General features: G+C 45.2%; 1 protein-coding gene across 1 annotated transcript in view; it reads left to right on the top strand.

Moving 5' to 3' along the window:
- Nucleotides 1-21,218, top strand: part of CACNA1A (calcium channel, voltage-dependent, P/Q type, alpha 1A subunit) — a 325,229-nt gene that overhangs the window by 169,177 nt on the left and 134,834 nt on the right. The window contains exons 8-11 of the mRNA XM_006874309.1: nt 16,019-16,122; nt 17,399-17,514; nt 17,884-17,940; nt 19,468-19,557. Of these exons, the coding sequence (XP_006874371.1) occupies nt 16,019-16,122; nt 17,399-17,514; nt 17,884-17,940; nt 19,468-19,557 (367 nt within the window). The remainder of the gene's footprint in view (nt 1-16,018; nt 16,123-17,398; nt 17,515-17,883; nt 17,941-19,467; nt 19,558-21,218) is intronic.

Raw genomic sequence — 21,218 nt, 5'->3', positions numbered from 1 at the left:
AGTTTGTCTCTGGATCTTCAAATTTTTCTACAATGAGCATAGTTCATTTTGTGTGTGTGTGTGAAAATATGCACATCAAAACATGTTCCCATCAAACAATTACTACACATATTATTCAAAGTTAGCATATGATCAAGAGCCAATGATCCTGAAGGAAGAAGTCCAAAGTCCACTGAAGGCATTGGCAAAGAACAAGGCTCTGGGAATTGATGGAATACAAATTGAAATCTTTCAACAAAGTGAGGCAGCGCTGGAGGCACTCATGCATCTCTGCCAAGAAATTTGGAAGACAACTGCCTGGCCAACTGACTGGAAGAGATCCATATTTGTGCCCATTCCAAAGAGAGGTGACCCAACGGAATGCAGAAATCATCAGACAATATCATTGATATTCCATGCGAGTAAAGTTTTACTAAAGGTAATACAGAAATGGCTGCAAGCATACATTGACAGAGAACTTCCAGAATACAGTTCAAGGGATATTATTGCTGACATCACATGGATCTTGGCTGAAAGCAGAGAATACCAGAAAAAATGTCTACCTGTGCTTTATTGACTACACAAAAGCTTTCGATTGTGTAGATCATGACAAGCTATCGACAACATTGCGAAGTCTGAGTATTCTGAACACTTAATTGTGCTGATGAGGAATCTGTACCTGGACCAAGAGGAAGTTGTTCGAACAGAACATGGGAACACTGAATGGTTTAAAATTAGAAAAGGGGTGCAACAAGGTTGTATTCTTTCACCATACTTATTCAACCTGTATGCTGAGCAAATAATCCAAGAAGATGGGTTCTATGAAGAAAAACGTGGCATCAGGATTGGAGGAAATCTCATTAACAACGTGTGGTATGCAGATGATGCAACATTGCTTGCAGAAAGGGAAGAGGACTTAAAATACTTACTGATGAAGATCAAAGACCATAGCCTTCAGTATGGGTTACATCTCAATGTAAAGAAAACAAAAATCTTCACCACTGAACCAATAAACATCTTTATTGATGAAGAAAAGATAGAAGAATTGTCAAAGATTTCATTTTGCTCAGCTCAACCATCAACACTCATGGAAGCTGCAGTCAAGAAATTAAATGACGTATTGCATTAGGCAAATCTGCTGCACAAGACCTTTTTCAAGTGTTGAAGAACAGCTTGAGGACTAAGGTGCGCCTGACCCAAGCCATGGTATTTTCAATAACCTCATATGGATGCAAAAGTTGAAAGTAAATATGGAAGATCATAGAAGAATTGATGCATTTGAGTTAAATAGTGTTGGAGGAGAATATTGAAAGTACCATGGACTGCCAAAAGAACAAACAGATCTGTTTTGGAAGAAGTACAGCCCAAGTGCTCCTTGGAAGCCAGATGGGCAAACTTCATCTCACATACTTCTGGCATATTGTCAAGAGGGACCAGTTCCTGGAGAAGGATATCATGTTTGATAAGGTTGCGGGCCAAAGCAAAGGAGTAAGACCCCCAATGAGATGGACTGGCAAAGTGGCAGCAGTGATGGGCTCAAATGTAGCAACAATAGTGAGGTTGGCCCAGGACCAGGCAGTGTTTCCTTCTGTTGTGCATAGGGTCACTATGAGTCAGTACTGATTCGATGGCACTTAACAACAAGAACAGCACATATTATTCTGTGATTTTGGTTGCATTCTTCACACTGGAGAACAATTTACTTTTATATTTAGGGGCACGGGAGTGATGAAATGAACTTATCTTGTTGAGCCTTTGGAAAGAAAGAAGTGTTTTCCATTCCTAGACCAGGGGAGAGGGACAGCCACCCTGTCCTGGGTGCTCTTACCATACATGATCAGGGTGTCCACAGGGCCATGCCCCCTCGAAGGCTTTAGGAGAGGCCCTTCATGCTCTTTCTCACTGTGGGATTCTTGGCATTCCTTGGCTTGCAGCTGCATCTCTCCAAGCTCTGACTTCGCCTTCACATGGCTGTCTTCCCTGTGTGTCTGGGTCTCTTCTCTTCTTATCAAACACTGCTCAGATGAGATTAGAGTTCATTCCAATATCAATACAAATAAACAAGGGAGAAGAGATGGATCTTTCTTACAGAAGCATTCTGTTTGATAATATGAGGGCACTGAAAAAAATTCATGGAAAAATGGAATTAAAAGATCATGGGATTTTTCCACATATTTTCTGCAGCCCTAATGGTTTTGTAGGTTGAACACTGGACTGCTCATCACAAGGTCAGTAGTTCAAACTCACTATTTGATCCTTAGAAGAAAGATAGGGATTTCTGCTCCCATAAAGATTTACAACGTTGGTAACCCTATATGAGTGGACAGAGGGTTTGTCATATGTAAACACTACCCCCTTCAGGGGAGAGGAGCTTGGTCTCTTTTGCCCCTTGAGTGTGGACTTAGTGACTTGTTGATTCCAATGAATAATAACGTGGTGATAGTGGTTTTATGTGCTGTGGAGTCGGTTTTGACTTGTATCAACCTCGTGTCAGGTTTCTAAGGTTATAAACCTTTACAGACGCAGAAAGCCTCATCTTTCTCCCAAGGAATGGTTGGTAGATTCAGACTGCTTACCTTGTGGTTTGCAACCCAACTCGTAACCTACTACACTACCTGGGTTCCTTGAAGAATAGAGTAGCGAAAGGGAAGCATAACTTTGGAGTGAAGACACCTGGCCGACACCATGTTAACCAAGTGATGAAGGTCAAGTTCACCAGTGACAAGTGATGAGTAGCAGGTGCTTCCGGATAGGCTGTAATGAAAAGTTCTTGCCTCTCTGTGGACTTCTTCCCTAAATCCCATGTTTTTAGTGCTGTCAAGTCAGTTGTGACTCTGTATAGGTTTTCCAAGGAGCAGCTGGTGAGTTTGAACCACAGACCTTATGGTTTAAACCGACCTTGCAGTCCAGCGCATTGACGCACAGACCACCCTAATACTCCTAAAGCCCATAAGCCCAGTTTAATCACAAGAAATTAGCAGACTAACTCAGACTGGAAGACACCCCACAGGACCCCCGGCCAGACCGCCTCAAGACCATCAAGGAAACATGGAAACCAGGAGGAATGTAGAAATTGTCATAGGCTGGAATGGGAAGATCTAGTAACTAAATGTAATGGGGTGCCCTGAGTTGGTTCCTACAACAGAAAAAGGACAATAATGGAAAAATGGTGTAACCTGAATAAAATGTGGAGTTCAGTTTTTTAAAATAAAAATATGAGACAGATTGCTATCCCCATTTTATAGATTAAACCCCTACTGCCAACTCATAATAGCAAACCTATAGACAGGGTAGAAGGGCCCATAGGGTTTCCAAAGCTGCGACTCTTTGCAGAAGCAGAAAGACTACTTTGTCTTTCTCCTGTGGTGTGACTGGTAGGTTCAAACAGCCGACCTTTCCATTAGCTACCGAATGCTGAAACATGGCGCCTCCAGAACTCCTTCAGGTAAGACTCAGAGAGGTTGAAAGACTGCCTGAACTTGTCCAGCAGGGGCAGTGGAAAGACACTGGGGCAAGAAATTGCAGAGACAGTGCGTATACTTCAGTTTTACAGGGATAGTTTCCAACACAGAGCTGCGGTTGTGCAGTGCACAAGCTCTTGGCTGCAAACCAAAAGGCAGTTCAAACCTATCAGCTACTCTTCAGGAGAAAGATGTGGCAGTCTGCTTCCATAAACATTACAGTCTTGGAAACCTCATGGGGCCGCTCTAGTCCGTCCTATAAGGTCACTATGAGGCAAGGGATTTCATCTCTAAAAACTAAAGTCAGGGACAGAAAGGAAGATTGGAAATAAGAAGGCCCACCTCAAATTCTTAAACACAGACCCTTTTTGTGAGGCTGGTGGTTCTAAAGGCATAAATGAAAAGATAGGAGATTGTGGAGGAAGCCATATAGGTTGAAATTGATCTCAAACAAATTTTTGTTAGAATTAACAGATGCATTCCTTTGTAACACAGTGATTGTAAGATCTAACAGCAGTCAGATGTTGTAGTTAGGTGCCATCGACTCATTTCTGACTCTTAGCGACCGCTCTGTAGAGCCTCCAAGGTTGTGATCTTTACGAAAGATGGGGAACGGCCAGTGGACTCAAACTGCGGATCCATCGGTTAACAGCCCAAGGCTTAACCCCTGGGCCCCAAGCTCCTCCCACAAGGCATTTGCTGTTGTTTGGTGCCGTAGAGTCCATTCCGACTCACAGTGCCCCATACGCACAACAGAGTGAAACACGGCCCGGTCCTGTGCCATCCTTACAATTGTTACTTGAGCCCATTGCTGCTACTACTGGGCCAATCCAAGAAATAACTCAGCCCAAAATGTCAGTAGTGCTGTGAGACTAAGACTCACTGAGAATGGGGCCCAAGGTGACTGCCCACAGAGGGCCTGTGATTGAGTGAATGTCCAAGCAGGCCCTGGATCAACAAATGCAGGTTTATTAGGCATTCTTCTTCTTCTCCTCCTCCTCCTCCTCCTCCTCCTCCTTCTTTCTTCCTCCTCCAGACAAGACAAGATCATCAGTTCCACATTCAACAAATCATACACTATGTTTCATCTCAAAGATTGCAATCCCTTCCACGCAACAAGTTATCCCGCTGCCTCCCTGTGCTTCCTATTTCTGTTCCACCCTCCTTCCCATCCTTTCTCAACTTTGTCCTTAGGTAAATGTTGCCCTTTTGATCTTGAATGATTGACCATTCTGTGGGGAGCATGCCTTGATAGTGTTGTTGTCCCCTCTATATGCCTCTCTACTGCTTGAATGAAAATTGGGCCACAAGAGTGAGTTCTATTCCAGATCTGAAGCGTGGTCAAGGGCCAAAGATCCCAACCGCTACTCACCAAAGTAGGATGTAGAACATGATCTTTGTGGACCAAGTCATGCTAATTGATCATAGTGTCCCCGGAGACTGTTCCTGAGCCCCAGGCCCAGCAAGTCATTGCCTTAAGATATTTGATAGTATCTAAGATGTTTTCATCATTTACCTGCTCTATACTCCACCATGAAGGAGCTCTGGTAGCGTAGTGGTTACAAATCAGGCTGGGAACCGCAAGGTCAGCAGTTCGAAACTACCAGCTGTTCCACAGGAGAAAGATGAGGCTTTCTGCTCCGGTAAAGATTTACAGCCTCGGAAACCCTGTACAGGGTCACTATGAGTCGGAACCGACTCCACGGCACATAACAACAACAACAACATACTCTACCATGGAGCCCTGGTGTGGTGGTGCGGGCTAATGCACCAGACTGCAAAGCCATTTGAACTGCAAGGTTGACACTTAACAATGCTGTTGTTGTTGTTGTTAAATGTCATTCCTTGGAAATAGGGTCGCTATGGGTCGGAACCAACTCAATGACACTTAACAACAACAACAACAATGCTCCACCACATTCTTAATTGAGTTTTCAGGAAGGTAAATACCTATGTACAGATTTCAAACTCTTATAAGTCTGTGGTTATACTTCCACTCTGCCTCCCATACCCACTCAGCCTGTGTCTCTGTCCGTGTGTCTACCTGCAGAATACTGTTGTTCCGTGTGTCTACCTGCAGAATACTGTTGTTGTATGTATATTACTACCTCTATTTCTGGAGCCACTGTAGGATAAGCACTCAAACACAAGGTCAGCTTGAACCAGAAGCTCGACAGTTCACTCACCATCTGCTCCTCGGAAACCCTATACAGGGTCACTATGAGCCAGAATTGACTAGACAGCAGTTAACAGCAAGAACAGCCTCTATTTCCTTCGGTCCACACATCATTCTTCTGTTAACCCCCCTCATCTTGTGTATTGCCCTCCCCCTTCTTGATGTGTTGGGCGTTCTGTGCCAAAGGTGAGAACCAACTCACACCTAAGTGGACCCAGCTGGCCTCCATGCCCTTCTCTCAGAGCCTCTGAGGGACCCACGTATCTGCTGGGAGGCCTCTGGCACCATGTTCTGAGTGCTTCACCAGGCGTCAGCTCAGGAAACTGAGGCCCAGTGCTCAGTGAGTTAGGGCTGGACTCCAGCTTTGTCTCACTCAACACCAGCTCCCTGTCACTCGGCCATTCTCTGTCTCCCACGGCAAACCTACTGAGGCTGGCTCTCGGAGCCTGAGGAGGCGGTCTGGGGAACCCCGGGAGGACTGCAGTGGGGCATTTGCTGGAGGCATGAGCTGGTGATTATTTCGCTAAAGCGACAGGTGGCCTGTTTCACAGGAACCCCCTCACCACATGTGCTACAAGAGAGATTTGTGTAGCTCAGAAAAGCCAGAAATCGCCTCCACTCCCCACGGGGACCGTCCCCAATGCACTCCTCGCCAGCTGGGCTGGGGCAGATTGAGGGTGCTGTGTGGGTGATGCTGCTCCCAGAAGGGGAGGTGGAGGAACTGGGGTCCTTGGTCAGGGCACTTTGCATGCAAGAAGGGAAGGGGTCCCTAGAGTATCAGGATGTCTGGAATTATATTTTGGCTCTAATTGGTTGAGAGCTGAGTATACCCAGCATCTTCCTGGCACTATCTGTCAATCTATCACAAAGCCTTGAGGGGAGAGGGTTTAGCCGAGCAGATCAGAAAGCCAGTGGGGAGGAACCTGCTACAGTGCCAGTGTGGGCGCTAAGTAGTGTCCAGTGCTGGGTGTGAATCCTTACATTGTTTTCCTTTTTCTTTGAGAGAAAATTAATTTAGGGAATTGTTTTTTAAAGTTTGATTGTGATAAAATATTTGTTGTTGTTGTTGTTAGGTGCCATTGAATCAGTACCAACTCATAGCGACTCTATGCACAACAAAACGAAACACTGCCCGGTCCTGCGCCAACCTCACAAATTGTTGCTACATTTGAACCCATTGCTGCTGCCACTGTGCCAATCCATCTCATTGAGAGTCTTCTTCTTTATCTCCGACCCTCCACTTTACCAAACATGATATCTTTCTCCAGGGACTGATTCCTCCAATAATATGTCCAAAGTATGAGAGATGAAGTCTAGCCTTCCTGGCTTCCAAGGAACATTCTGATTGCTATTCTTCCATAACAGATCTGTTTGTTTGTTTGGCAGCCCATGGTACTTTTAATAATCTCCTCCAACACCATAACTCAAATGCATCGATTATTTCATGGTGTTCCTTATTCACTGTCCTACATTCACATGCATATGAGGCGTGGCTTGGATCAGGCGCACCTTAGTCCTCAAACTGAGGTCTTTGCTCTTTAACACAGATAAACTATGTTGTTGTTGTTGTTGTTGTTGTTGTTAAGTGCCATCGAGTCGGGTCCAACCCATAGCGACCCTGTACAGGGTTTCCGAGGGTGTAAATCTTTTACGGGAGTAGAAAGCCTCATCGTTCTCCCGCGGAGCGACTGGTAGTTTCGAACCGCTGACCTTAAGGTTCGCAGCCCGATTCGTAACCACTATGCTACCAGGTGCCATAAAGTCACTTCTGACTCACAGCGATCCTGTACCGCGTTTCCAAAGAGCGGCTGGTGAGCTTGAACCGCGTTTCAAACCGAACTTGCAGTCCAGCACAACGCCATACAATGTCTACAACATAAAATTTGCCATTTAGCCATTTTTAAGCTCCTTGGTAGTAGTTACGTTCACAGTGTTGGACAGCTGTTGCCACTTCATCTGCTTCCGATACTTTTCAGCATCCCAGACAGGACCGTCATGCCTATGAAGCGGTAGTGGCCCCCTGTCTCTGGCACCCTCTGATCTACTTTCTGTCCCTATGAATTTGCCTATTGTCGATATTTTGTATAACTGGAATCTTACAGTATTTAGCCCAATTTTTTGCTTCTTTCACTGTGCATAATGTTTTCACGGTTCATCCACATCGTAGCATACATTAGGACTTCATGCATTCTTTCTATTTGATTCTTATTTTGAGTTTTGTTGTTGAGAATTCAGACAGCAAAGTACGTACTAATTCAGCAGTTTCAGAATGTAAGTTTCATTTTGTGACATTGATTGCTTCTTTGCGCTGTACAACCATTCTCAGCTTCTCTTTCTGACTTGTTTGTTCCTCCGCCATCAACATAAACCCACTGCAGTGGTATTTTCCTATCTAATCTCTTGAGTTGCTGTTGTCACTTTGATCTCACATAGATAGTTCTACAAAAGGCATGATGTTCAAGGCAATCAATCATTCTTTACCAGTGAAGTGAAACAGTTGTTTGATTTTAAGAAGACTTCAGGGGATATTTTTGGTTTAAAGTTTAAAGATCCCGCTCCACACACAGAGTAGACAGGGATGGGCAACTTGGACATTGGCTACCCAAAATGGGGGGGGAGGGGCCTACAAAGGCAAGAAGTGACTGGCTTACAAGCTTTGAAGAGGGAACCTAGATCCAGAGGGCATGGAGAAAGGTAGGAGCTCCTCTGAGTAGTATCCAATCTGTCTAGGTAGGGCTGATGAAAGGAGATGCAGATAGGTCTCTTGTGATACAATAGCTAATAATTGTTATCAGGACTGATTGGAAATATAAAAGTAGACTTTTTGCAGCAAGGAGGGGAGTGATTAACTTTTCAGTCTAGGAGCGGAGGTCCTGGGACCATTAAGGGAGAAGAGCGGAGAGCCTGAGATGGAGGCAAGACGATGACGTGGAGAGATGGAGCTGTTGGGGGCTTTAGACCCAGAGAGGGAGAGGGCCTGTGTGCTGGCGACCGGGGGGCAGGCTTGCAGGGTATACCCTTTGTTTGGTTGATGATGCATGGAGGGGATTGTAACCATGGCAATGAAATGATATACTATAGGATGAATGTAAAACTAACGTTCTCCCATGTAAACTATCACATAATTCACAACAAAACATTACAAAAAAAAGTTTAAAGATCATCTCAGGGCAGGAGTTTCAGGGGTGTGGTCAGCCTCCATGGCTCCAGAAAGTTTAGAGTCCATAGGAATTAGAATCTCTCCTCTGCATTTTCCCCATTTTGGTCAGGATTTCTCTAGAGAATCTTTTTTCCAAATGTTCAGTAATCGTAGCTGGCCACCGTCTAGTTCTTCTGGTCTGGGGACAAAGGAGGCAGGTGTTCTTGGAGACAATTAGCCTCACATTCCAGATCTCGTCCTTGCGTTGGTTCTTCCTTTTGATTCTAGTGACTAGTTCTGCACTGAATATTGAAGTACAGGTATGGATTGGAGTTCCTGCTCTCAAGTCTTTTGGATAGATACTAGAAGTGGTATTGCTGGATCATATGGTAATGCTGGAGTCTTGGTGAGATGCTGCAGGAAAAGCACTGGACTGCTCATCCATCACAAGGTTGGCAGTTCAAACTCACCATCGGAAATTCTATTCATGGTTGTTTTGAGTCAGAACCAACTCCATGGCCCTAAGCAGCAGCAGCATGGTAATGCTGGTTACTACATTTCTCTCTCTCTCTCTCTTTCTCTCTCTCTCTCTCTCTCTCCCTCTCTCTCGCTCTCTCTCTGCTTGTGTGCACTTCCCTCTGTATCTGACACTCTGTTTCTCTCCCTGCTTGTTGTTGCATGCCATCACTCACTTAATCATAAATTCAGACCCCTAAGCAAATGGTTACATTCTCCCACTACTGATTGGAACTGATCTTGGACCTAAGCCCTCGTCATTCATAGATATGCTTATCTTGGGAAGTATCAAAACAGTAGACTTTAAGGGACTTTAGAGTCCTGGTGCCATGCTGTGGGTCAATGCACTGAACTGCAGAGTCGGTTTGAACCACAAGGCCAGTGGTTCAAGCTCACCAGTCGCTTCTCAGAAACCCTATTGTATATGGTCGCTATGGGTCAAGTCTGCACTTAACAGCAACAACTTTTGTGGGTCAGAACCAACTCGAAGGTACTTAACGACAATTCTTGAACAAACATTCTTTAAATACCTATTTGTATACAGATATTTTTCTCACCACTGAGGCTAGACAGTTACTGAAGAGTCAAAGGTCCCTGCTCTGGTGGAGTTGACATTTTAACTGGGAGAAAAAAGTGGTTACCATGATCATGAAGTTATATTTGTTTATATATTTACATACAAATATGTGAATATATATATATATATGCATATGGAGCTTTGGTTGTGCTATAGAATAAGCGCTGGACCGTTAACCACAGGTCAGCAGTTCAAGCCCTTCAGCTGCTCCATGAACAAGAGATGAGGCTGTCTGCTGCCATAAAGATTTACAGTCTCAAAAATGCTATACATGGCCGTTGTGAATTGAAATTGATTTGGTTCTTGTTGTTGTGTGCCGCTGAGTTGGTTCCAACCCACAGCTACCCTGTATAGGGTTTCCAAGGAGTGGCTGGTGAGCTTAAACCACCCACTTTGCGGTTCAGCACATTGACCCACACCAGGACTCCCATAGTAGTAGTAGTGGATATGTATACATAATTGTTGTTATGTGCTGCTGAGTCAGTTCCAACTCATAGCAACCCTGTGAAGTGTTTCCAAGGAGCAGCTGGTGGGTTTGAACCTCTGACCTTGTGGTTAACAGTCCAGTGTTTATCCTACAGAACCACACCAGGATTCCAAGTTGGTTCCGACTCACAGCCATCCTGTATTGGGTTTCCAAGGATTGGCTGGTGAGTTTGAACCACCAACCTTGTGGTTCAAACTGACCTTGTGGTTCAGTGCTTATGAAGGTCAAATAACCAACATTTTGGTTTGGGTGGGCCATGAAAAACAGCCACAGACAACATGCAAACAAACAAGTACAGTGTGTACCAAAACTTAATATGCTAGACGGAGCTCTGGTAGCGTAGTGGTTATGAATCGGGCTGCGAACCGTAAGGTCAGCGGTTCGAAACTACCAGCTGCTCCGCGGGAGAAAGATGAGGCTTTCTACTCCCGTAAGGATTTACACCCTCGGAAACCCTGTACAGGGTCGCTATGGGTCAGAACCGACTCGACGGCACTTAACAACAACAACATGCTAGACGGGGTTAGAGGGTGATAAGAGCTCAGGAGAACAGTAGAGAGGTTATGGACTGTCACAGTGGGCAGGAGCCATGACAGAAGGGGAACCCAGGTGGAGGGAGCAGCCAGTGCAAAGACCCTGGGGCAGGAGTCTTCCTGGCACTTTTTGAGGAACAGTGAGGCAACCAGAGTGGCTGGAAGAGAGTAAGTGAAGGGGAGATCGGGAACTGATGAGGCCAGAGAATTGACGGAAGACCTCAGAAGCAGAGACCGTATCATCTATCATCCAAACCAGGACAGCTTAGTGGAAGGGGAAAGAGGAGTCAAAAAATAATTAGCAGGTGTTACATGATCCACAGCAGCTAGAAACAAGGACATATGGTCTCCCTCTGGACCACTCTCAGGACCTTGGCGTATTCATGGTCAGATCAACCCTGTTCTCATCCCTCGTGGGTGGGGAATTGGGTGTTGTCCTGAGCTGAGTATTTTTTTTTATATCTTCTGTACTTTTTCTGAATGAAATTACAGGGAACTAAACTATAAAGCAGAAGGCACTTAAGGATTTTACTGGGATTCAGTCATTAATTTGTTTGATGAGTATTTATCAAGCGCTTACTAAGTACCAGCCACCACGCTAGGCTCCAGCAATATTGGGATGAATCAGTATCTTCCTGCACCCTCAAGATTCTCTGGGCCAATAGTTGGGAGCATAAAATACTATGCATGCAGCAAAGAGTGAATGGGGGAAATTATGTGACTGTAAGCCAGGATAATGGGTCTACCTGTGCCAGTCATTCCTTGGGTGGTCCAGGTAATCCATTGTGCATGGGGGTTGTGGGAACCCAAGGAGATACGTTGGGGAGGCCTACACACGCAACCCCAGGGATCTTCCCTGCCTCTCCATGCCCAGGGAAGCAACCTGATCATTAGAACTTGGGATAAAGCAATCCACCACCAGGAACCTCATGTGTATTTGTCATTCAGCCAACATTTAGTGAGCACCTACTGTGTGCCAGGCATTGTTCTGGGCATTGAGGGGGTGGGGGTCAAGATGGAAAATCCCTGGCTGTGGGGAGCAGGTGTTTTAGGGAAGAGTGGTGGTGCTGTGCCATGGAGTTGGTTCTGACTCATATTGACCCTTTGTAGGGTTTCTAAGACTGTACCTCTTTACGGAAGTGGAAAGCCTCATCTTTCTCCCACAGAACAGCTGGTAGTTTCAAACTGCCGACCTTGAGGTTAGAAGCCCGACCCACAACCACTACGTTATGAAAGCGCCTTTTTAGGGAGGAAAGACATCTGTAAAGATGTAAATGTTTGATCGATAAGATGATTCAGGGTGTCAAGCATGCTGGGAAGGGATGTGCAGTCTGAGCAGCGCGAATCCTTTCCATCAGGAGGTCCCCGTAGGCATTTCTGAGGCGGCCACATCAGAGCCAAAACCTGAGGGGAGGGGACTCCTGACAGAGGCTCAGGAACAGAAAATGGGTTCCTCACAATCCTGAACCTCATCTTTTCAGCTATCAGTTTCTCCATTAGTCATATGGGAGACACTCATGTTCCCACCTGTCTCAGGAAGTGTCAGTGAGAAGGTGGCATTTGAGAAAGTCCCCAGCTGGTAAGTGGTGAGCCGTAGAAATAGAGTCTAGTGTGTCTGTCAGAACAGCCAGGCTGCGCTACAGTAACAAACACGCCCTAGGCCTCTGTGGCTTTACAGTTCACTTCCTGCTCAAACTCTGTGTCGAGGTCAGGCTGGCTGGGAGAAGGACACTCTGGTCATTGTAGTCACTTGGGAACCAGCTGATAGATTGACAACCCCCCTAGAGCATTACAGTTGCCATTTAGAAGGAACGAGAGCTCTGGGGGTCCCACACTGGTCATTCAATGTTCTGGCCCCAAAGTGGTATAGTTCCCTCTGCTCAATTAATATCCGGAACTACCCTGGGGCCTCGGCCAACCATAAGGGGACCAGGAAGTGCCATCCCCAGAAATATTTGGTGACCACTGTTGGGGGAAGGGAATCCTAGTGTGGCACTGTAGGATAAGCACTGGACTGCCCAAGTACAGGGTCAGTGGTTCAAACCCACCAGCCACTCCTTGGAAAAACCCTATGTAGGGTTGCTATGAGTTGGAACTGAGAACAGCAGGAACAGAAGGGGCAAAGTCCCCGCTTCTTATGGGGTGACCATTCCACAGGATAGACAGCAGTGAGCAAGTTAACGTGTGTGCCTAGATGGTGAGATGGATATACTAAGGAAGCCAAACCACAGAAATGAGGAGGTACCACTGTGAGGTCAGGGAGGAGTCATGTGGAGGTGTGGGGATGCAGGTGTTGGGGACGGTGATCAGTAAAGGGAGCAGCTATGCCAAGGCCCTGGGGCAGACCTGAGCGGGCACAGTTGAAGGAGGAGCAGTGAGGAGGCTGGTGTGGTGTGAACAGCATGAGCAAGGCAGGAAATGAGAGGAGACCAGGGCAGGGAAGTGACAGGGTGGGAAGCCACCTCTGCCATTTAGTGACCTTGGGCATGTCACTTCTTCACTACACCTCCGTTTCCCCCCATTCCAATGAATGGGAATGACTACAAACAACTTTTGGGTGTCAGTGAGAGGATTAAATGTGATAACATTGCCCAAGTATTTGGCACTGTGTGTCAGGGAGGGTGTCATTGTGAGCTGGGCAGCATGCATCCAGCAGTCCCTAAGACTTGTCAGGAGCCCAGGTGTGAGCAGACTCGTGTTTTGTTGATAATCTGTGAGAGGGAAGGGGCTTGGCACCTAGAGGCCTTAGTACATCTCTCCATTCAGTCTTCCCATCTTCCACCCACTGTGTCCTGGTCCTGAGCCTGCTCCTTGAATTTGCCAGAAATTTCCTGTGCTGCCCATGCTGGCTTCCAGCTTCCGTTCCCTGGGCTATATTTAGCCCTGAGAAATGGGAGCGAGAAACCCTCGGCTGCCACAGCATCAGAGGAGAAAAATACAAAGTCAGGCCTGACTCCCGTCCAGCCCTGTTCTGCTGACTCCATCCTTATGTTGCTCGTCCAGAACCTTCCAGAAGCACTGCACTAGAATATTTGGACTTATTAGAACAAGGACATGGACTGAGGCCTGGCAGATTCACTGTTCCCAGAAAGAGTTTGTGTTCATGATTGAGGTTGACTTTCTTGAAAAGCTTTTTTGGGGGGAAGCAAAATAAACATTGAGACAGCTTCAAAGATCATCAGTACACAGCGTGATGAATGGGTTTTCACAAACTGAACATAGCCGTGTGATCAGCATCTAGATCCCGAAACCATCTTCTCATCCCCAGAACCCCCATGTGCCTATCCAGTCACTTCCCCTAACAGGTGCCTGTCCCAGGTTTCCCAGCCTCAGCCACCGATTGCCTGAGTTTGTATTTTATGTAAGTGGAACCTCAACAGTTCTCCACCTGGTTTCTCTGTGCAGCACTGTCTATATATATGATAAGTCGTGGCAGTTATTGCACAGCATACCATTTTGGTATCTTCTCTCCTGTACCAACTCAATGGCACCTAACAACAACAACTCCTATTGATGAGTATTTGGGTCATTTCCAGTTTGGGGCTGTTGTTACTATCACTGCTATGAGCATTCTTCCATTTACCTTTGGGGACAGGTGATGTTTCTGTTGGATAACTACTCAGGAGTGGTATTACTGGGTCATAGCAAGGGGCATAATTAGCTTTACTGGAAACCCGTTTTTTTCAGCTGAGAGGGTTTGAACGTTACCTTCCTATTGCAGGCTCGGAGGCTCTGGTTGCTGCCCAGCCTCACCAACATCTGCTAGCATCAGCCGTTTTCAGCTTAACCTTTCTGATAGATGGCAGTGACATCATATATGATTTTATATTGTGTTTTGTTGGGGAGTTTATCTTTTTCAGATTGGCTTTAGAGTTTGTAATTATCAATTCAATAAATAAAACATTAATCAGAGAAATAATGTGGGCAAAGTATATGCTTGAAGTACATTACCAGAAGTAACAAAAACAAAGCCAAAGCAGCTTTAAAAAAAATTTTTTTTTTTCATTTCACTGCAAGTCTAGACGTAGTGGGCTTCAGACCAGCTTTCATTCAGCAGTTTGTAAGCATCCAGGTTTCAATTGTTCATTCTGTCTTCCAAGATGTGAACTTCACTCCAACCTATGCATAAGCTATCCTCATGGACACAAGATGACTGCCGGAAACAAACAGGGTTATATTCTTCCTAATTCATGTTCAGAAACACAGGAGCATCTCTGCCCCCAATCACTAAGCATATTCATCTAACAAGTCACAGTGACCTGTGTCTTTAAAGGTGGGCTTTTAAAGCCACTTGGTGGACCCCATGCCACAGGTGCCACAGGGCTGAGGAACCAGTAGAAAGTTCTGCATGTCCTAACTACTGAAGCCGTGACTTGGTCCAACCTAGAGGTTAAGCCCAAGGGCTCAGAGACCTGGCTCCCTGGTTCAAATCCAACATTTATTCCCTAGCTAGCTCTGGGACTTGGAGGATGATTTTGTCTCTCAACGCCTGTTTCCTCAGTTGTAAAGTAAGCGTGATGATAACAAAGACACACCAAAAGTCTTAAATGAGAAACACAGCTTAGAACAGTGCCCAGGACACAGCTAGCTCTCTGTAAGTGCTTATTATGTTTCTTACAGCTTCCTAAGTCATTCTGTCTTTAATAGTCTGTCTTCTCTCTCTTATGCTCTTCTTATCACAGTGTTCTGTTGAAATGAGCTCGGAACTTGTGGAGATTTTTTGCAGGAAATGGAGGAGGAAGACCCTTGAGGACAAAGTTCACGGCCCTAGTGACTGGCTTGGTGACTTCACCTGGCGATCAGACCCTACAGTCATGCACCTCATCTAAGGGGCGAGCATGACTAGGGGATAAAGGAGGGGACAGAAGTTCACTCCGTTTGTGTCCTGCTCCTCCTGGACTCTAGTCTGGCCTGTTTCAGGCTGACCCCCAGGTCCTATGAGAATGATACAAGTGGGGGACAGGGGAACCTTGCATCTCTGATTGGTTGAACTTGGGCTCTCCAATTCCTGCTCTGGATTTCTAGAGCACTAGGACTCCACAGGCCAAAGGCATTTGAGGACAGAGCCCTCCAGAAGAAACTGTGAGGTCACACCTGAGTCCCGCTCAAGTCTCACCTGCTTGCCCTGTTTTCCCTCCTCGCCCCCACAGAGCAACGATGCCTCAGGGAACACTTGGAACTGGTTGTACTTCATCCCCCTCATCATCATCGGCTCCTTTTTTATGCTGAACCTCGTACTGGGTGTGCTGTCAGGGTAAGTCTTGGGCATTCCCTCTCCCCTCCCTTTGCCAACTGCTGCCCAGGAAAAGGCCATTGAAGCACCGTAACCATTTTCACTCACCAGCCAGACAATGAACTCTTCTCTAGCTTTGGGTGTTCCAGACAGAGCTAGCAAGCTATGTACCGATGCACGGGTTGTGCACTGCAGTGAGAATCCAGAGAGGGGCCTAAACTCTGGCTCATCCTCAGTTCATCAAACTGTGCCCATGGTTCTGGGCTACCTACACTCAGAGGAAGAGAAACTTCTTTCCAGTGTTGTCATTAAGTGTTGTTGAGTCGGGTCTGACCCATAGCGACCCTGCATAGGGTTTCCGAGGAGCAGCTGATGAGCTTGAACTGCCAACTGACTTTACAGTCCAGCACGTTAACCCAACAGCACCACACCACAACTCCTTTCTTTCCATTGCAGGCCTTTAATTCAAGAAAGTTTTAGACCCACAAACCACCACACAAGAAAATTTAATAGAGCTTTACTTTTTATAATTTACATTTTCAAATAATAGGTGGGATTTCCCCCCTATTTTCCAAATACAAAATTATAACATAAGACTTAAACATGACTTTTCACAACAGGTAGACATATGTGTTGTCTAGTTCTTTCCCGTAACCCAAGATTGATTTTTTTTTTTAGCTTAATCATAAATGGATTTCATTTTTCTTATAAGATGGGTGAGAACTGGTACACTGGCTGCATGCAACATCAGAGACTCCAGATTCTTGTAGCTTCCCACTTGACGTCCTTACCAAATGCTTCCAATCTCATGGAGGCCTTATGGTCTTAAGATGGCCATCCCATGTTTCCAACAGGAAGCAGAGAAAGGGAAACAGGAAGGGGTGGGGCCTGTGTAAGGGAAGCAAATCTTCAGCAGAAATCATCAGCTTATGTTTCAGTGGCCTAACCTAAAGGAGGACTGGAGATATGCTTTAGCTAGATACCCTGCTACCTTGTATAAAATTGAGATTCTGCTAGGTGGTATTATGGGGAGAATGAGAATTAGGGTGGCATGGCATGGTTTTGTGTTTGGTTTTGCTTTTTTCTCAGATGAGTACAGTTGGTGGGAAATATTTGAAGCTAACAAAGATAACTCCCCTTATAATATTCTGAGACCTGACTCCTCTAGTTGAAAACCACTTCCTGAGAGGGATTTCTGAACCCCTAGATACACACACACAGGCTCCCTAGCATGTCCAGGGAAGCAGGAAACATCCAGGTCCTGGGGTTTTTTTGTTTTGTTTTTTCGCTTCTGCAGGGAGTTTGCCAAAGAAAGGGAGCGGGTGGAGAACCGGCGGGCTTTTCTGAAGCTGAGGCGGCAGCAGCAGATTGAACGAGAGCTCAATGGGTACATGGAATGGATCTCAAAAGCAGGTGAGGCCCTTGCATCGTGGGACCCACGAGTGAAAACCCAGGACACAAGCAGGAAGTCCTGCTTTCCGTTTGCAGAGGGAGGAGGGAAAGGTCATGTGGGGAGGAGAAAGAGGATCTAAACTGGTAGTCCCAATTTTCAGCAACAAGGACACAGAGTCTGAAATTAAAACCTCCGAGATGGAAACAGAATACGGCCTCACAGAATAGTTATGAGCTTTAAAATCAGGCGTTGGTTTACATCCCAACTCTGGTCACTTAGTAATGTGCCTCACACACCCGTGCCTCCATTCTCTTACGTTTTAAATGGGGATAATGATAGTATTGTGAGGCCTCCCGGCTCTGGAACTTAACTGTGCTCTTTCTCCTCAGAAGAGGTGATCCTCGCAGAGGATGAAACCGATGGAGAACAGAGGCATCCCTTTGATGGTAACTGCTCTGAGCCCGGTGAGGTGGAGGGTTACTGGGCAGATGGGGGTGGAGGGGCCAACGGGACCAGCTCCTGGACTCTAGGGGACCTCCAGGGAGTGTTCAAGGCTCCGGTCATGCCAGGCAAAAACCAGAGATCAGTGAGGCTCAGGACAATATGGGGTCTGGCAGGAATCTGCTTCTTTGAGAAAAGCACAGGATTTGCACTCTCTGGTCTCCCCTTTCTGTTTTAATTATGTGCCTAGCTTCTTTGACTTTTTCCTTCCACTGTTGCTCATCTGTAAAATGGGCATAATAATAAGAATGCCTATCTTACTGATTGTGTGTGAGGATTAAATTAATTATTGCAAATACTTAGTACACACAGTCAGCACCTTTTGTATTTGCTGACTAAATAAATAAATAATTCTGTGTAGAATCCAGCTCACTATTAAAGACTATTGTCTCCCATGTTTGAAGTTTAGCTGAACAGAGCGATGACTTCTGATTAAAAATACCAGGAGTGAGAAGGAAATGTAGAAGCTGGGGCTCTGTCCCCATAGGTTAGAAAATGGATCTTACAAAGGACTTTATTAATGAGTGTAAATCACTTCCTCTGGAGTGTATACTTGAAGCTATTGCTCTCTAGAAGCCCCCTTCATGGAGTAAAACCTGAATATGGGTGGGAGGAAGGAGTTTAGAGTATGTCCATAAACCCAACTTGCTCAGCAGCTGTGGCAAGGGTAAAGGGGTGGACTGTAAGAGTCATTCTATTCAGGGCTCCCAGAAGGTGAAATTTCTTAGAATTTAGAGATAAGCCTGGGAGAAATGTTTGCTAACTAATCTTAATAATACAATAATTTTGTCAAAAAATTCAATTTATTACTTGGGATTATCTTCTTACACATTCAAAACCTGGGATTAGACAGAATGTTGGCTTCTGATTGAAAGTCCAAGGGATTAGAAAGAAGTGAATGAACTGGGACCCTGTCCTCGATGGTTATAAGATGAAATTTACTATTTTATTACCCTTGGGAATGTCTAAGTGACTTTGTTGAAAGTGTATACCTGAATTCATTATCCCCTGAAGAACCCTTGAGAAAGTAAAGCTGAGAATTAGGGAGTGCAGAGAGAGTTTCTACAATCCCAGCCTACCTAGCAAGTATGCTAATAAAGGTCAAGGGGTGGGCTGTTTTTACAAGAGTCTCAGGATTTACTTGAAAGTAGGGTGTCTTAGAATTTAAAAATAGATCAGAGGAAAATAATGACGGAGACAGATCTCAGACTGGATCAGAATGAACAGGACTTGACTCTTGTCTTCCCCCTTGGATGCAGTCATGTAACCTCCCTGAGCCCATTCCCTTGTCAGTAAAATGGAGGCATGCAAGTGGTTCCCACCAAACTAGATTATCATGAGGGCTAAATCAGATGATGTATAGAAAGAGGTTGGCATCATGCCTGGTGCAGAGTACACTCTTTCTCCAAGGCTGGCATCGTTGTGCAAAAAGGGTAACGTCTTTTTCTCTTGCCATATTTCCATTGTTGGAGCTCTGCGGAGAGCCACCATAAAGAAAAGCAAGACAGACCTGCTCAACCCTGAAGAGGCTGAGGATCACCTTGCCGATATTGCCTCTGTGGGTGAGTGTCTGCTGCATCTAGATGTACATTTGTCACAAGCCCCTGGGAGTTGGCGTCGCTCAGGGACTGAGGACCAAGCTTTCTGGATTTGCCTCTCAACTCTTATAACCTGTGTGCTCTGGGTCAGAATTGCATGGTTATGGGAATAATGATAGTGTCTATTTTATATTGTCAGGATTAAATTAATCTACATAAAGCATATAGAATAGCGCCTGGCAGAGAATCAGCACCCAATAAATGTTGGTTGGTGCAAACAGTTAATTAATACACTCGGCTGCTAATTGAAAAGTTGGAGGTTCTAGTCTACCCAGAGGTGCCTCAAAAGAAAGTTCTAGCAAGCTACTTCTGCCATTGAAAACTGTGTGGATAATAGTTCTACCTTGACATACGTGAGCTTGCCGTGAGTTGGTAGAGCTGATTTGATAGCAGCTGGTAATGTTGGCTAATGTTTTCATCATTGGTGAAGTACTCATTAAGGGTTTGTTTTTGTTAGGTGCCCTACAACTATTGTGAACAGAACAGAGACAGAATCCCCACCCATGTGAACCTTGCTGTCCAAGGAAGAAAGTAGATATTAAACAGCTAATTGCATGCCTAGCACAGGATGGTGATGGTACCACGCACGGAGGGGAGCCCAGGGTCTGCCCTGGACAAGTAGAGTGTGGTCAGGAAAACCTTCTCAGAGGACTTGACACTTCAACTGAAAACTGAAAGATGAGTAGGCATTCACCATGGGTGGAGAGAATGGGTGGAAGGCTTAGTTACCACAGTGGGCAGAAATTGAAGAAAGAAGGAACACTGAGTCTTGTCCTTCTCCCCCGCTTTGTGCTGTTGATTTATTGACTGAGCCTATGTTGATTTTGACCTACAGTGAAAGATATTATTGAATGCTTTTTTTTTTTTTAACTTCAATAATAGGAGAGAAAATAGGAGCATATCCAGGCAGAGGACCCTGAGAGAAGAAGTCATTTACACTGTAGAACTGTGTGGCTAGAGCAGAGGAATCAATGATGGGAGAGAAAAGGAGGGAGGAAGGGGTAGTTACATCGTATTTAAATAACTGTCGTCGTATTTGAGTTCATGTAGATACATGTTTCTGGTCTACTGTTTTCTACCTTGATTTTTTTTTCCCCCCACTCCACCCTAGTTTATAACTGTAACACTGAGTTTGGACATCATTTTCCTTAAGTCGCATATTTGATTCAGGGTGGAGATACTATAGTTTGTTTAGCCATTGCTCTATTATATAGTATTTGAGTTGTTTCCAGTTTTTTGCTCTTACAAAGAACACTGCTGTGAACATTTATGTACAATTACTCCCCCCACCCTTTGGGCGTATTTCCTTGGGGATAATTATAGGATCAAATATATTAACAGCTTTTCAACTCATTATTCACAAAGCCATTCTGAGTTTCAGAAACATTGAACCCATTTATAAACCTGCCAAGTATATATACGTTCATGGATTCCCCACCCCGGACATTCCATTTTGCCACTTTAATTTCCTTCTCTAGTTAAGTAGGTTTGTAATGATACCTCAAGCTTGTTTTAATTTGCATTTTTTATTTCTAGCCAAAACACACTTGTCCTTGGAATGATGAACTATTTCTGTTTCTACTAGTGGATCTATCTATTTATCTCCTTTGAACAAGTGTCACAAT

Source organism: Chrysochloris asiatica, unplaced genomic scaffold (genome assembly GCF_000296735.1).
Source record: "Chrysochloris asiatica unplaced genomic scaffold, ChrAsi1.0 scaffold00268, whole genome shotgun sequence".
NCBI lineage: Eukaryota > Metazoa > Chordata > Mammalia > Afrosoricida > Chrysochloridae > Chrysochloris > Chrysochloris asiatica.
Note: the sequence above shows the minus strand (reverse complement) of the source record. Positions and strands in the feature narration are given on the sequence as shown.